Genomic DNA, 16,602 nt, shown 5'->3' on the forward strand with positions numbered 1-16,602 from the left:
GCAGGCTCACCCGTGGTCGGGTTAGTGTTCTGCCCTCACGGAGGCAGCCGAAGCCTGGCGCCTCCACCCGCCGCCTGCCCGGGTTAGTGGAACATGCAAAGCTTCATCAGAGAGTGGAGGCAGGGGTGGAAGCCACCGAGGCCAGGGGCTGGATGGAACAAGAGGGGAGGGAACTGGGCTGGGCTGCCTGTGCCCGGGCCTGACAAGGAGGTGAGGCTCCCGCGGACAGACAGGCAGGAAGCACCCAGGGGGGACCCACGGGGGAGCAGAGTCCTGCAGAAGCCCCGGCCATACCCAGCCTGGCCCCGGGGCTGGCACGCCCGGGAGCTGGGCCGGTGGGGAGTCTGTCACCGGGAGGGTCTGTCTCCCACCCCAGGTCTGGGTCCTCGGGGCCCGGGGTGGAGGGAGGACACTGAAGGCACTTACTAAGGGACTGAGGCTGGAAGGCTGAAGCCGGACGCCTGGGGTCTCGGGACAGTGTCAGGGGCTAGGGGCTGGGGACGGCGCCTGCAGCTGGGCAGGGGCCAGGCGCGGGCCGGGCACGGGAGAGGCTTGGCCCGGGCCAGCTGGTTCTGTAGACTGGACCCTCATCTTCCCACGGGCAGGCTGGAAAAGAGATGACTAACCCCGGACCCCCTCCCCCGCCCCGGCAAGGCCCACCGAGCAAGGAAATCAGTCCTGGAAACAGGAAGAGAAGCTGGTTCTGAGGGCCCTGCTAGTGACGGGGCCGACCCCGCTCCCCCGGGCGGCTAGGATCAGTGGTTGGGTGTCAGTGAGCCCAGCGAGCAGGGCTGGGGGGGGGGGGGGGGCGGCGGGGGGCGGGACCTTGCCCAGACGATACCCTCTAGAGAGACGGGAGGGCTAGGAGGGCCGGGCTTGGGGCCGGGCCCGGGACCCTCCAAGGCACCTGGCTGTGGTGAGTGGCAGGTAGACAGGAGCAGGGAGGCCTGGGGGATGAGCTGGTCAGCGGGTCTGCACCAGCTCCCTCCCTGACCGCCTCCCTGGGACGCAGGCTGTCTGGACAGCAGATAGATCGTTAATATATTAGTCCGCTCTTTTTGGTTAGACTTTAGGCACCGCTTGGGAGGAAGACACCTTTGAAACGTTAAAGACCCCGACGCCTGGGCAGGGAACCTGGCCACATGCAGAGCGGGAGGGCAGGGGTGCAGGCAGCGGGTCAGGCCGCCGCGGACTCGGGGCCCCCCAGGGAGGACGCGGGCCCTGAGGCGTAGCGGCGGCCGTAGCCCGAGGAAGAGTAGGAGGAGGAGGAGAAGGTCATGGAGAAGCCGGAACCCGTGGCGTCAAAGCTGCCGCGGCGGGAGCCAGCCCGGGAACCGGTGCGCGAGCCGGAGCGCGAGCCGGCCGCGGAGCCGGAGCCGCTGACGCTGTAGGGGCTGTAGTAGCCCTTGCTGGACTGGGCGGCGGCCTCCAGCAGCCGGAGCCCCGTGCCCTCCTCCACCATGCTGCGGTCCAGCGCGTCCTTGTACGAGATCTTGAGCTTGGTCTTGGGGCAGGTGAGGTACTTGGAATACGCGCCAACGTCCCGCAGCTTCTGGGCGGTCCGGGCGTCCACCATGCCGCGCTGCAGGGCCTCGTCGAGGGGCACACGGCCCGGCGCGTCGGGCTCGATCAGGCCCCCCGTCAGGTACTGCACCTCCAGGAAGCGCTGGCCTGCCTCGTAGTAGAGCCAGCCCTTCTTCAGGGCCTGGGCGGCCGACATCTTGGTCTTGGTGCGCGGGTCCTCGAAGCCACAGAAGGCTTTCTGGGCCAGGTTGATGCGGTCCACCATGATCTTATCCACCAGGCCCTTGTTGACGGCGTCGGTGACGGGGAAGCGCTCCCCGGTGCCGGGGTCGATGATGCCCCCCGTGCAGGCCTGGGCCTCCAGCAGCCGCTGCCCGGTGATGTTGTCCACCAGGTTGCGGTGCATGGCCTCCGTGACGGACACCTTCTCCAGCGTCTCCGTGTCCAGGATGCCGGCCACGGGGCCCGTCTCCTCGGTGGGGTCTGACCAGGAGGCCGCCTGGGTCCTGGAGGCGGCGGGGCTGACGGGGTAGGAGGAGGAGGACCCCACGGAAGAAGAGCGGGAGCGGAAGCCGCCGGCGTTGCCCGAGAGCATGTCGGCGAACTCGGTGATGGAGAGCGTGCCGGCGCGGTACTGGTCCAGCGCCGAGCGGTCGATGAGGCTCCTGGAGATGGCCTCGTCGATGTCGTACTGGCGGCCCGAGCGGCGGTCGATGATCATGGACTTGACCACGCCGTCGGAAGAGGAGATGGTGATCTCCTCCCACTCGCACTCCTGCTCGGACAGCTCCAGGTACGTCTGGTGGTCGATGAGGCCCTTGCGGTAGGCCTCGTACACGGACATCTCCTTGCCCGTCTCGGGGTCCACGATCACGACGCGCCGCTTGCGCACCGAGGACTTGGAGGACGTCTTCCGCTCCCGTTTCTTCTCCTTCAGGGGCAGCAGGCGCAGGCCCGTCTGGGGGTCCGTGACGCAGCGCTCCATGAGCTGCAGGTACGTGAGGTTCTCCTCCGTGTTGGGGTCGAAGAAGCCCTTGGTGTCGTCCGAGGGGTCGGTCAGGATCTCGTTCATCTCCTCGTCGAAGAGGCCGCGCTTGTAGGCCACGTCCACGGGCAGCCGGTGGCTCTCCTCGGGGTCGATGATGCCGCCCGTGGCGATCTGGGCCTCCAGCAGGCGGATGCCGTGGTCCTTCAGGATGAGGCCCTTCTTCATGGCCTGGAAGAGGGAGATGAGCTTCCCCGAGTACGGGTCCTTGTAGCCGGTGACGGCGCGCTCGGCCGACAGCAGCTTGTCCTTGAACTCGGGGCCCACGATGCCCATGCGCACGGCCTCCTCCACGGTCAGCTTGAGCCCCTTGATGGGGTCGACGACGTAGCCGGTGGCCGCCTGCGCCTCCAGGAGCTCGAAGGCCGTGCCGGGGCGGATGATGCCCTTCTTCATGGCCTGATACACGGACAGCCGCTCCTTGGTGGCATCGACGAAGACGCCGGCGATGCAGCTGGTGCCCTCGAGGAACTTCTGCAGGTTCTTGGAGACCTCCTCCACGGAGGTCAGGCCCTCCCGCAGCTGCAGCGCCGTGGCCTCGTCCATGACCCGCGAGCGCACCAGCTCCTCCACCGTGATCTGCTTGCGCAGGCCGCGGAAGGTCAGCTTGCGGGCGTCCGAGAGCGGCAGGAGCAGCTGGCCGCTGGTCTCGTGGCGACGGCACCTCCTGAGCAGCTGCGCGTAGCTGAGGCGCTCGTCCGTGGAGGGATCCGGGTAGCTGCGCACCTCGCTGGGCTCCGACAGCTGGTCGTGCGTGTCCTTGCTGAGGTAGCCACGCAGGTAGGCCACCTCCAAGGGGAGGTGGAAGCCCAGGCGCGGGTCCACGACGCCGCCCGTGGCCAGCTGGGCGTCCAGCAGCCGCAGGGCCTCCTCGGCCGGGATCAGGTCCTTCTTCATGGCCTGGAAGAGCGAGATCGTCTGCTCCGTGTAGGGGTCCCGGTAGCCGGTCACGGCCCGCTCGGCCGAGAGCAGCCGGTCGTGCAGCTCGGGGCCCACCAAGCCCTTCCGCACGGCTTCGTCCACGGTCAGCCGCTCGCCCTTCACGGGATCCAGGAGGAAGCCCGTGGCCGCCTGTGCCTCCAGCAGAAACCGCGCCACCTCGGCGCTCAGCAGCCCCTTCTTCAGCGCCTGGTAGACGGTGAGCGTCTGCCGGGAGCCCGGCAGGTAGACGCCGGCCACGCAGCCCGTGCCGTACAGGTAGCGTGAGACCGCCTCCGCCTCCAGCACCTCTCGGAGGCTCTTGGCGCCCTCCCGGAGGAGGCCGTAGGTCTCGCGGGAGATGATCCGGGCCTCGTAGAGGTCCTCGGCCGTGAGGCGGCGGCGGATGTAGTCGTAGGAAGCCAGGTTCTGCTGGCGCACGATCTCGGTCTTCTCGATAATCTCGATGATGATGATGATCATACGCTCCTTGGTCACCCGGCCGGCCCGGAAGTCCGCCATGAGCCGGGCTCGCTGCTCTTCCGGGATCAGGTCCGACTGCATCACCTCCCACAGGGACATGGTGGAGCCGCCGCGGTCACCGCCGCCAGGGATGTCGATCTGCGTCTCCTCGAACGCCCTGCGGGTCTCCTCCTCCGTGTACACCTGCGGGCTCTCCGCCACCTCCGTCTTCTCGGCTCCCTTCAGGGGCAGCAGGCGCAGGCCCGTCTCGGGGTCCTCCACGCAGCGCTCCAGCAGCTGCAGGTAGGTGAGGTTCTCGTGCGTGTTGGGGTCGAAGAAGCCCTTGGTGTCGTCGCTCGGGTCCGCCAGGACGCGGTTCGTCTCCTCGTCGAAGCAGCCGCGCCGGTAGGCCACGTCCACGGGCAGGCGGTGGCTGTGCACCGGGTCGATGATGCCGCCCGTGGCGATCTGGGCCTCCAGCAGGCGGATGCCGTGCTCCCTGAGGACCAGGCCCTTCTTCATGGCCTGGAAGAGGGAGACGGTGTTGCCGGAGTAGGGGTCCGTGTAGCCGGTGACGGCCTTCTCGGCAGACAGCAGCTTCTCGTGCAGCTCGGGGCCCACGACGCCCGCCTTCACGGCCTCGTGGACGTACAGGCGCTGATTCCTCACAGGGTCCACCAGAAAGCCGGTGGCCGCTTGGGCCTCGAGCAGCAGAGCGGCCGTGCTGGGCCTGAGCAGGCCCCGCCGCATGGCCTCGTAGATGGTCACCTTCTCCTTGGAGTCCTCCAGGTAGATGCCGGCCAGGCAGCCGCTACCCTGGAGAAGCGTCCGCACAGAGTCCACCTCTGACAGCTCCTTCACAGACGTTCTGCCGTCCTTGAGCTGCTCAAACTGGGCCCTGCTGAGGACACCGGCAGCCGCGAGCTCACTGGCCGGCACCGGGGCGCGGAGGCCGCTGAAAGACAGCCTTTCCTGGCGCGCGGTCTCCACCTCCTCCACGATGGTGATGACGATCTTGATGATCTTCTCCACGGTGACGGTGCCCGTGCGAAACTGCCGCACCAGCTCCTGTCTCTGCTCCGCCGTGAAGTACTCAGAGCTGAGGAGCTCCCACACGGTCACCGTCTTGCCCTTAAAGCTGCCCACGGGGACCTCAACGGCAGTCTTCTGAAAGGTCTCGCGAGCCTGCAGCTCGGAGCAGAGTCCCTCCCGCCGGGCCCGGGCCTCCTCCTCCGAGAGCGGCAGCAGGCTCAGCCCCGTCAGCGGGTCGGGCCGGCACTGCCGCTGCAGCTGGCCGTAGGCGACCGGCTCCTGTGTGCCGGGGTCGCGGTAGGTCTTGGCTTCGTCCTCGGGCGCCGACAGGGCTCGGCTGGTCTCCTCGTCCAGGTAGCCCCGGGCACAGGCAACGTCTACGGGCACACGGTGGCTCTTGCTCGGGTCCACGATGCCACCTGTGGACAACTGGGCATCCAGCAGGCGCCAGCCCTGCTCCCTGGGGATGAGGCCCTTCTTCAGGGCCTGGAACAGGGAGACGCTCTGCCCCGAGTAGGGGTCTTTGTAGCCGGTCACGGCCTTCTCAGCCGACAGCAGCTTCTCGTGCAGCTCAGGCCCCACCAGGCCGGCCCGCACCGCCTCGTCCACGGTGAGCCGGGCGCTCGTGGCGGGGTCGATGATGTGCCCGGTGCCGGCCTGGGCCTCCAGGAGGGCCACCGCCGCCTCTGGCTGCAGTAGGTCCTTCTTCAGGGCCTCGTAGACGCTCAGCCTCTGTCCCGCCTCCTCCAGCCACACACCAGCAATGACGTTGCCGCCCCGCAGGGCCCGCCGCACGGCATCCACCTCGGCCACCTCTCGCACCGAACGCTCGCCCTGCTGCAGCTGGCGGTAGAGATCGCGGTCGATGACCCCGCTCTCGAACAGCTCGGCGGCAGGGACCAGGGCGCGCAGGCCCTCGAAGCAAAGCTGCCCTTTCTGCTCGTGCTCCTCGACCACCGTGATGACGATCTTGATGATCTTCTCCACGGTGACCTTGCCCGTGCGGAACTGTCGCACCAGGTCCCGCCGCTGCTCTGCCGTGAAGTACTCTGAGTTGATGAGCTCCCAGATGGTCACCGTCTTGCCCCGGAACTTGCCAAAAGGTGCGGACACGGTGGCTTTCTCGAACACGTCCCGGGCCTCCGAGTCAGTGTAGACCAGCTCCCTACCCTTGGCAGCCCGATCCGTGAGGGGCAGCAGGCGCAGGCCCGTCTCGGGGTCCTCCACGCAGCGCTCCAGCAGCTGCAGGTAGGTGAGGTTCTCGTGCGTGTTGGGGTCGAAGAAGCCCTTGGTGTCGTCGCTCGGGTCCGCCAGGACGCGGTTCGTCTCCTCGTCGAAGTAGCCGCGCCGGTAGGCCACGTCCACGGGCAGGCGGTGGCTGTGCACCGGGTCGATGATGCCGCCCGTGGCGATCTGGGCCTCCAGCAGGCGGATGCCGTGCTCCCGCACGATGAGGTCCTTCTTCATGGCCTGGAAGAGGGAGATCTGCTCCCCGGTGTAGGGATCCTTGTAGCCGGTGACGGCGCGCTCGGCCGACAGCAGCTTGTGGTGCAGCTCGGGGCCCACGACGCCCTCCTTCACGGCCTCGTTGACGGTCAGCCGTCGGTTCCGCACAGGGTCCAGGAGGAAGCCCGAGGCAGCCTGGGCCTCCAGCAGGATGAGAGCCGTGCCCGGGCTCAGCAGCTGCCTCCGGAGGGCCGCGTAGATACTCAGCTTCTCGTTGCTGGGCGTCAGCAGCAGCCCGGCGACGCCACCGCGGCCGTGCAGGTAGCCGCGCACGTCGTCCCGCTGAGCGAGCTCGGCCACGGTTGTGCGGCCCTGGGCCAGCCGCTGCAGCTCCTCGGCGCTCAGGACGCCGGCCTCCTGCAGCCACTGGGCCGGCACCTTCCGCCGAAGGCCGTCGAAAGCGTGGTCGGGCTCCGCCTCGGCCGCCGGGCCGTCGTGGGCCACCCGGCCGTTTGGCAGGGCTTTGGCAGCCGCGGCCTGCGACGCGGCAACCTCCCCCGAGTGCGCCAGCGCGGCCCGGTGCTCCTCCTCCAGGCGCTGCAGCCGCTCGCGCAGCCGCCGGTTCTCCTCCTCCAGCAGCTTCTCCTGCTGCTGCCGCTGTCGTTCCAGCAGCTGCAGCTCCTCCTGCTTGCGCCGCACGCCCTCCTCGGCCTCGTGCTGGCGCTGCCGGGCCTCCTCCATGCTGGCCACCAGCCGCTGCCTCTCCTCCTCCATCTGCCGCCGCTGCCGCCGCTGCTCCTCCCGGAGCTTCTGCGCCTTGGCCACCTCGTCCTGGAAGAGCTGCTCCAGCTTGGCCTTCTCCTGCTCGATGAAGCGCTCCCGCTGCAGCAGGCTGTCCTTCTCCGACAGGAAGCTCTGCTGGAGGGCCCGCGTCTCCTGCACCAGCTGCTCCTGCTGCACCGCCTGCATCTGCAAGGGGGGGGGGGGGGGGAGGGGAGGGGAGGGCGCGGTCAGGGAGGTGGGCGAGCCGCCCGCCCCGCAGAGCAGGCCCCCACCCGGGGCCCGCCCACGCGCGCCCGTGGGGGCGGGGCCGGTACCTCCTCGGACTTCAGCTGTAGCAGCCTGGCCTCCTCCTTGAGCTTCTCCCTCTCGCGCTCCAGCTCTGCGATGGCGGCCCGCAGGCTCTCGGCGTCGCGGTCGCTCTGCTGCCGCTGGATCTCCAGCGTCTGCACCAGCGTCACCTTCTCCCGCGTGGCGAGCTCGGTGCGGTGCAGCTTCTCCCCGATGTCCTCGGCCTGCCTGCGGAAGCGCTGGGCGTCCTCCTCGGCGCGGGCCTGGGCCCGGCTCAGCTCGGCCACGCGCAGCTTGAGGCGCTCGGCCTCGGCGCTCGTCTCCAGCTGCCGCTGCCGCTCCGCCTCCAGGGTCCGCCGGAAGCCCTGCGTCTCCTCGGCCAGCTGCTGGGCCATCTGCTCCTTGTCCTCCTGCAGCTGCCGGGCCTGCTCCTGCGCCAGCTCCTTCTGCCGCTGCAGCAGCTCGGCCTCGGCCTTGAGGCGGGTGGCCTCCTGCACGGCCTGCATCTTCTCCTTGAGCATCTTCTCGGCCAGGGCGCGCTGCTGCGCCAGGTCCTCCTCCGCCAGCTGCCGCAGCCGGGCCGCCTCCTGGGCCGCCACGCTCAGCCGGGCGGCCTCCTCCGCCACCTGCTTCATTTTCTCGGCCTCCTCCTGCAGGAGGCGCTGCGCGTTGTCCTTGTCGCGCAGGATGAGCGCGCGGTTCTCCGCCTCGATGCGCGCCTTCAGCTTGCCGAGCTCCTCCATCTGCACGCGCACGGAGAAGAGCTCGTCCTCCACCTGGCTGCGCTGGCGGGCGGCCTCCGTCGCCTCCGCCTTCAGCCGCTGCAGCTCCTCGTCCAGGATGCTCTTCTGGTGGTCCGTCTCCTCCAGCTGCAGCCGCAGCGCGGTCAGCTCCTGCTCCACCTGCGCCTTCTGCCGCAGAGTCTGCTCGGCGAACTTCTTGTGCTTCTCCATCTCGGCGTCGGCCACCTGCTTCTGCCGCAGGGCGGCCTGCTCCGCCTGCGCCCGCCGCGCCGCCTCCTGCTCCGCCTCCTTGCGCAGCTTCTCCGCCGCGGCCTGCGCCCGCGCGCGCGCCTGCGCCTGCTCCTCGGCCAACTGCTTCAGCCGCTCGGCCTCCTCCACCCGCCGCCGCGACTGCGCCGCCTCCCGCTCGGCCCGCTCCCGCGCCTCCTCCGCGTCCTCGGCCGCCCGCCGCGCCGCCTCCGCCTCGCCCCGCAGCCGCTCCAGCACACTCTGCTCTTGCTGCAGCGTCTGCCGCAGCTCCTGCTCCTTCTGCTGCACCGCGAAAGCGTGCGCCTTCTCCTCCGCCTGCAGCCGCTTCTGCGCGGCCTCCTGCGCCAGCTGCAGCTGCCGAGCCGACTCCTGCTCCGCGCGCTCGCGCAGGCGCCGCGCCTCCTCCACTTTGGCCTTGAGCCGCTCCACCTCCTCCAGGGCGGACTTGCGCTGCCGCGCGGCCTCCTCCTCGGCCGCCAGGCTCTTCTGCACACGCTCTTCCGCCTCGCGGCGCCGCTGTTCCTCCTCGGCCGCCAGCTGCCGCTGCCGCGTGGCCTCCTGCTCCGCCTGCTCCTTGCTGCGCAGCGTGTCCTCGGCGCTGCTGCGGATGCGCCCCAGCTCCAGCTCCAGCTCCGCCTTGCCGGCGGCCGCCTTTTCAAAGCTCGCCTTGAGCGCCAGGATCTCCTCCTCCACCTGCCGCCGCTGCCGCAGCGTGTCCTCCACCAGCCCCTTCTGCCGCTCCAGCTCGCTCTCCGACGCCTTGCGCAGCTGCGCCAGCCGCTCTTCGATATCCGCCTTGTGCTGGGCGGCCTGCTCCTCCAGCCGCCGCCGCTGGAAGGCTTCGTCCTCCGCCAGCCGCCGCAGGCGCTCGTTCTCCGCCTCCTTCTCCTTGAGCGCAATCTCCGCCTCGGTCTTAAGCCGCGTGGCCTCGCCGATGGCGGCCAGCTTCTCGGCGAGCACCCTCTCCGCCTCCGCCCGCTGCTGCGCCGCATCCTCCTCCGCCAGCTGCCGTTGCCGCTTGGCCTCCTCGGCCAGGGCACGCAGGCGGGCGGCCTCCTCCGCCAGCTCCCGGAAGCGGCTGGCCTCGGCCTCCAGCCTCTGCTTGGACTTCTCGCTGGTGGAACGGGACTCCTCCTCGGCCCGCGCCTTGCCGGCCAGCAGCACCTCCATCTCGGCCCGCACCCTGGCCAGCTCCGCCTCCAGCTCCTGGCGCTTCTGGGTGGCCGCCCCCCGCTTCCCGCTGCAAGCGGGCCAGCTCCTCTTCCAGCAGCTGCCGCTGCTGCTCCCCCTGCTCCGTCTCAGCCCGCAGCCGGATCAGCTCCTGTTCCGCCACCAGGCGCTGCCGGGCAGTGCCCTCCGCCAGCTGCCGCTGCTTCTCCAGCTCCTGCTCGGCCAGCTCCCGCTGCCGCACGGCCTGCTCTTCTGCCTTGCCGCGGCGCCGTGCCTCGCGCTCGGCCTCCTCCTTCTGCTTCTCCGCCTCCGCCTGCGCCAGGCTCTTCTGCCGGGCCACCTCCTCCGCCTGCAGCCGCAGCCGCAGCGCCTCGTTGGCCTTCAGCCGCCAGCGCTCCAGCTCCTGCTCCGCCTCCTCGCGGGCCCGCTCGGCCTCTGCCTGCTGCTGCGCCCGCCGCTCCGCCTCCTCCCGCAGCTGCGCCACAGCCACGTGCTCCTCCTGCAGCGTGCGCTCCAGCTGCGCCGTCTTCTCCGCGAAGGAGGCGCGCTTGCTCTGCAGCTCCGCCTCCGCGCTGCGCTGCGCCGTCTCCAGGGCCACCTGCACCTGGCGGGCCCGCTCGGCCTCGGCCTGCCGCAGGCGCCGCTCCGCCTCCTCGGCCTGGAGCCGCAGTTCCTCGAGCGCCTGCAGGGCCCGCTGCTTTTCTCGAGCCGCCTCGGCCTCCGCCTTCACGCGCAGGGCCAGCTCCGCCTCCGCCTGCCGCTTGCGCTGGCTCTCGTCCTGCACCTGCCGCCGCAAGCGCTCCGCCTCCTCCTGCGCCTGCCGCTTCTGCGCCTCGGCCTCCTCCGCGCGTGCGCGCAGCGCCTGCAGCTCGCCCTCGGCCCCACCCCGCTGGCGCTCGGTCGCCTCCAGCTGCAGGCGCACCACGCGAATCTCCTCCTCGATGCGCAGCCGGCTGCGTTCCGCGGCCTCCGCCTGCCGGGCCTTAGCCTGGATCTCCGCTTCCGAGCTCTGCCGCAAGTGCTGCAGCTCTTCCTGGATGCTTCGCTTCTGCTGCTGCGCGTCCACCGCCGCCTCTTCCCGCCGCGCCACCTCCTCCTGCATGCGCCGCTGCAGCTCCTGGGCCTCCTGCTCTGCCTGCGCCTTCGCCTGGGCGTGCGCCTCGGCCAGCTGCCGTTGCTTCTCCAGCGCGGCCTCCACCTCGGCTAGCCGCTCCCGCTCCTCTGCCCGCTGCTGCTCAGCCAGCCTCTGTGGCCGCGGCAGAGAGAGGGAGAGAACCAGAGAGAGCGGTGAGCACAGAGTGGGCCGCCAGGCACTCACATGACACGGCACCACCACAGTTCACTCCGACAGCGCGGTGCGGGGGTTGGGGGGGAGGGTCGAGGGAAGACAGGGGTCACAGCCCGGCGGAGGGAGACAGCGTGCACCCGCCCAGGGCACTCAAGGCAGCGAGCGCAGCCTGGCCCCACCGTGCTCACCAGCCTGGGGAAGGAGGCCCAGGCGTCCTCCCCTCTTCCCGCAGACAGGCGATGGAGACAGATGGACAGGGGGAGGGAGAGAGAGAGAGAGAGAGAGAGAGAGCAAAGCAGGAAGTTCGCAGGGCGTGCGAGCCGCACCCACCACACAGCCCTGCCTGAGCCCCGCCGAACACCTGCCCGCCTGGCTCTGGCTGCAGGGTCCCTCTCTCTGGACCTGGGCCCGTTCCTGCCGCCCAGCGGGGTGGAACAGGATACAACGGCCAGTGTGAAACAGCAGAGCAGATCTGAGGGCCTTGCAAGCCAGACGGCGAGTCTACCCAGGAAGCAGGAGGAACAGGACAGGTAGCCACCCTGGCCCACCGAGACACGCCAGAACCCCCACCCCCTCCCTAGCCCCGGTGATCTGACGCTCCCCAGCTCTTCCGGAGCAAGTGGCCAAGTGCAGAGGCCACGTGGAATCCCGAGGAGGAACACACACATGAGCGCCGGTAGGACGCCTGGTCGGGGGCACGTGCCAACAGAGGAGAAAGAGGAGGCGCCAGCCACCACGGGGAGAGCAGTGCAGCGCCAGGCCAAGGTGGGGCAGGCCACGGGTGCAGGGAGCCTGCGGGCAGGCCGTGCTGCAAGGAGAGGGTGCTGGTGGCCCCAGGCAGGAGGGCGGGAGGGAGCTGTACCACGTGGTCTTATACAGGTTCCCAGGGGCAGCATCTGGGCAGGGCGGGTGGGAAGACGGCACCCCCACCCCCAGCAGGCCATACCTCCTCCTCCTCCATGCGCCGCAGGGTCTCACTGATGAACTTGATGTACTGGCTCGTGAGCGTGGTCAGCTCGCTGTACCTCGTCCGCAGGTCTACGTACTGGGGAGCCGGAGGAAGGATGCAGCCAGAGTCAGCCCTGCCATGAGCCACGGGGCCCGTGCAGCCCACCCGGCCCCACCAGCCCCACCCTTGGCCTACCTCCTGGATGACGCTCTCAGACCCAGACTGGACCTTGGGCTTCTTGGCTGGGGAGGCCACCGGCTCAAGCTGCGCCTTGTACGTGACCAGCTGGAGCTCATAGTCCTGTGAGGACACGCTGGTCAGCTGCTAGCTTCGCTTTCTCTCACCCTGCCCCTGAACCCACCCCTGAACCCACCCAAGGCTTTCACCAGCGCGGCCCGGGTTCAGGGTGCCCCCTGAGGACCCAGCGGGACTCCCTTGACATGCCGGGCCTCCGTGAGGGTCGCAGGAAGCCAGGGAGCCTCACCTTAATGGCGTTGATATACTGCTTTGCAAGCTCCTGGCACTCCTCCACCTTCTCCCCGTGCTGCTCGATTTCCTCCAGCAGCGCCTGGCGGGCGGGGGCGGGGTGGTCAGCGGCCACGGGGTGCGCGCTCCAGCCCCACCCGCGGCCACACGCGACCCGCACCCACCTTCTCCTGCCGCAGCTGCTCCCGCACGGCCTGGCTGTCGGCCAGCGGCACAGCCTGGATCTTCTCCTGCCGCTGCTTGGCGTCCTGCAGCCAGGCGCCCAGCGGCTCTGCGCTCTCCCGGTAGTACCGGAGCTGGCGGCCCAGCTGTTCGAGCTCACGCTGCCTCACGTCCGTCTGGGCCAGCACGGCCTGCCAGCGCTCCAGCAGCGGGGCCACGCGCTCGCGCCAGCGCTCCACCTCCACGTCCCGCTCGCCGTGCTGCCGCTGCAGCCGCTCGCCCACCTCCTGCGCCCCCCGCAGCTCGTCCCGCAGGGCGTCGAACACCGGCTGCTGTGCTTCCGCCTGGGCCCGCAGCTTCTGTTGGGGGGCCAGAGAGGTGGGCGTGGTTTCAGCCCCAGGGCCCGGTTCCCCCGGCCCCCGGCCCCCCCCCCCAGCAAGGCCCAGGCCCAGCGGCCGCACCTTCAGCGCAGCCTTGGTGGCCTCAAGCTCTGGGAGGGTGGCAGGCACGGCCTGGGCCTCCTTGAGCTGCTCCTCATGTGCCCTGAGCACCTCCTCGGCCCCCTGCGTGCTGCGGATCACCAGGCTGATGGTCTTGAGCCTGTGGGCAGAACGAAGCTCAGCTCGGGGCTGGCGGGTGTAGGTGTATGGCTAATCTGACGCAGTGGAACCAGAGTCCCGGTGGTCAGCTGACCCCTGGGGTCACAGAGTTCGGAGAGAACAGGGGCCTCGGGGAGAGGGTGGTGGTTGGAGACCTCTGGGACACAGGGACACTTCAGCTGTGGACTGAGTCCCGAAGACAGGTTGTGCTGTCCAGGAGACAGAAAGCTCCGACATCTTGAAGCAGAAGACACCCCCCCCAGTCTGCTGCCCCTGGGGCCTGGGAGAAGCTCTCAGCCTTCCGGCCCCAAGACTGGGTAAGGGGCAATACCACGTGCCGTTCGGGGACCTTCCTCTGAAACACCGTATTTGCCTTCACGGTGAAACAACAGCCAACGGTGAGAGGTGTTGTTTACTCTCGTGGCGTTGTAAGACGTTACAGACGCCGGGCCCTTTGAGCCCAGTCAGCGGTGAGACTGAGGGAGGGGGGTGGACGACTGCACACCCAAAAGAGAGCCTGAGCTTTGTGAACACGTGTGCCGAAGTGAACAGCAAAGGAGGAAAGACGTGCCTGTGGGTGGGTGGTGGCGAGGGGCCAGCGGAGGAAGGTGCCTGATAAGGACTGCATCTCCCTGGGGGGCAGCCAGCACAGACCATGGGGAGGGGAGTGGGGAGACCGAGAGAGGGAAACAGGCCCCTCACAAAGACCTTGGCGTCTAGCCCACTCACCCAGCACCCCCCAACCCCCCGCCTGCCCTCTGCGGTTCCTCTCCCCACCCTCCGACTAGAAGTGCCCCCCCCCACCCCGGCTGAGCCCCTGTCTGAACCTAACTGGCCATGGGCCACCCCCATTTCTCGACTTCCTCACTCGGCTTCTCCTTGGTCTCCTCCCTGCGCCTGCACGCCCCTAGGCCCTGGTGTCCCACAGCCCCACGCCCCAGTGAGGCGCAGCTGAGCCCTCTCCCCACGTTGGGTCCCCAGGAGTCCCATCTTCAGGGCACGTCCACAAGCACCACCCTGGTCTGTGCCCACCCCCCTTTAACCAGATCTGTCAGTAGATCTTTCCTCCTTGACCCTGTCCCCTACCCATCAGCCAGGGCACAGCACTCAGGCACACTTAGGACCCTCCCGTGGCCACAGGCTCCCCCCCCCCCCCCAGCCCCCCACCGGTGCACTCACTTCTCTAGGTAAATGGCGGACAGGCTGCGGACCTGCTCCAGCTTGCCCAGGGTCAGTTCCAGCTCTGAGCGCAAAGTGGGGGCAGCGGGTGACGGCTCGGGCAGGGCCAGGACCTTCTCGGCCTCGGCAGAGAGTCGGGCGACCCCCTTGCCCAGCCCCTCCACCTCAGCCTGGGCTTTCTGAGGAGAAAGCGGGCAGGAGACAAGCTGACTCTGGGAGCCCCGCACCCACAGCCCTGGGGAGGGGCGGGGAGGGGCGGGGAGGGGCGGGGAGGGACGGGCAGGTGCCTGCCTGCTGTTCGGCGATGCGCTGGGCACACTCCCGGGCCGGTTCTTTGTCCAGCGGCAGCCGCAGGCGGTGCACGGTGCGCGTCTCACAGGCCTCGAGCTGCAGCCGGATGTCCTTGAGCTCCGAGATGCAGCGCTGGCAGCGGGACTCCTCCTGCTCGCCTGCGGGTGCATCGGGCTCAGGCGGCGGCCCAGCCCGCCGCCCACCACCCGCCCGCCGGGGCCTGCCCGCCGCCTACCCTGCTCCGCGCTCTGCAGGAGCTGCTGGTAATGGCGGCTGCAGGAGCCGTACTCGCGCTCGGCCTGCAGCCGGTCCTCAGGCCCGAAGCCGCCCGCGTCCTGACTGTCCCGCAGGAAGGCCTGGTAGTGAAGCTCCAGGTTGCGCAGGGCCTGCCGCTGCTCCTCCGGCTTCAGAGTTCGGAACTGCGGGCGGCACTGGGGGCTGAGCGGGGGGCCCCGGGAGAAGCCACCCCTCACCCGCCGTCCCGAGTGCGGCCCGTGGGGAAGTCCTACCGTGACCAGGGACCAGGAGCGGATGAGCTGCACGTCACGGCTGAGGTTCTGCCACGCCAGCAGGCTCTTCAGGTCCACGTGCAGCTGGTGCCACAGCGTGACTAGAGCCTGGAGCTGGGCGTCCAGCCTGGCGGGCCGGGAGCACGGTCAGAGGCCTCTGGGCCCCAGGCCGGCGGCCGCCCACCGCACCTGCCAGGCCCCGGGCCACCCACCTGGTGACGGCTTCCTGGGCCTCCTGGTTGGGCGGGGGCACGAGGAAGCACACGGAGGGCACGGCGGCCTCGCTGCCGGAACTGCTGAGCACCTTCCAGTGGGACGGCTGCGCGGGACCCACCAGCTGGCACTCATCACCCTTGTGCACGGTCACCTGTGGGGAGCCGGAGCCGTCACAGCGTGGCCAGGCCCCGCCCCACCCCCACCCCCACCCCCGGCAGGCCCCGCCCAGTGCGCAAGTCCGCTCAGCCGGGCCCTCACCTCCACCTGCTTGTAGTCACACACGGCCAGAAGGGGCACGCGACCCCGCACGGGGTGGGCTTGGCTTCGGGGCTTCAGCTGCACGATGGCCTTGGCCCGCTTGGCCAGGCCCGAGAGGTGTGCCCTGTACTCGCCAAGCTGGTCCTTCTCATCCTGCCAGGGAGGGGACGCTCAGAGACCACGGTCCAGCGCCCGGACACCACGTGCCTAGATGACGTTCCGTGAAGACCCACACGCCTGCCCCAGGCAACGAGCAGGCCCTTCTGGTACCCCACCTCTGTGCCCTGCTGCCGGTCCTGGGGTACAATGGGGCTGGGCACATGAGAGCAGGAGGCGGGGCCAGGGCGGCGACCCAGAGCTCGGCCCCCCACAGACCCCACAGCTCGTCCTTCCTTCCTGGCCAGAAGTAAGTGCCCCCTGCCCCCAGGTCACACACCGTGTCCTCCAGGAGAGCAGCCCCACTGCGCTCTGGCCGCACTCGACCTCTCTCCCTCGCAATGTAGGTCATCCGCCTCCTCCCATCCAGCCTCTCCAACGGGCTAAACCCCACGAAGGACTGTCCGGGGGCTGCGGTCAGAGTCCACCTTGAAAGTGCCCGTGTCACTCCTGTCTGTCCCACGATGATTTCCCAGCCTTCACTGACCCCGACTCCTGGCCACAGGAGTCCCCAGCCAGCAGGGGCCTCCCCATCTCCTCTCTCATCCGTCACTCCCCGCCAAGCTCCCCAGGGGGGCCCAGCACCCCTCCCCAGCCGCAGGGCACACGGGCACCACGCCCAGCTGCCCCTCCGCCCTACACAGCCCTTCAGACCTGGCCTGCCCAGACATCAGGCCCACGATGCCGGTGGGCTGTGTCCGCTGACCGGCCAACACAGTGTGGCTGAGCCAGGCCTCTGCTGCTCTGGGGGCTCCGGGGGCTCAGGCAGTGGAGGACCTCACGTCGGCTCGGGCGGCCACCTGCCACTACTCCAGGACCCTGCCACTAAGCCCTCCGGTTCCCCAACCC

At 69.6% G+C, this 16,602-nt stretch overlaps 1 protein-coding gene across 1 annotated transcript in view; it reads right to left on the bottom strand.

Moving 5' to 3' along the window:
- Positions 1-800: 800 nt before the first annotated feature.
- PLEC (plectin) overlaps positions 801-16,602 on the bottom strand; it is a 34,718-nt gene continuing 18,916 nt past the window's right edge. Inside the window, 14 exon segments of the mRNA XM_042973575.1 lie at positions 801-7,396; positions 7,525-9,720; positions 9,722-10,906; positions 11,895-11,993; positions 12,093-12,197; positions 12,382-12,465; positions 12,548-12,904; positions 13,007-13,145; positions 14,324-14,502; positions 14,615-14,772; positions 14,850-15,033; positions 15,124-15,250; positions 15,336-15,490; positions 15,598-15,750. Of these exon segments, the coding sequence (XP_042829509.1) occupies positions 1,178-7,396; positions 7,525-9,720; positions 9,722-10,906; positions 11,895-11,993; positions 12,093-12,197; positions 12,382-12,465; positions 12,548-12,904; positions 13,007-13,145; positions 14,324-14,502; positions 14,615-14,772; positions 14,850-15,033; positions 15,124-15,250; positions 15,336-15,490; positions 15,598-15,750 (11,340 nt within the window). The 3' untranslated portion in view covers positions 801-1,177.

Source organism: Panthera tigris, chromosome F2, assembly GCF_018350195.1.
Source record: "Panthera tigris isolate Pti1 chromosome F2, P.tigris_Pti1_mat1.1, whole genome shotgun sequence".
Lineage (NCBI taxonomy): Eukaryota > Metazoa > Chordata > Mammalia > Carnivora > Felidae > Panthera > Panthera tigris.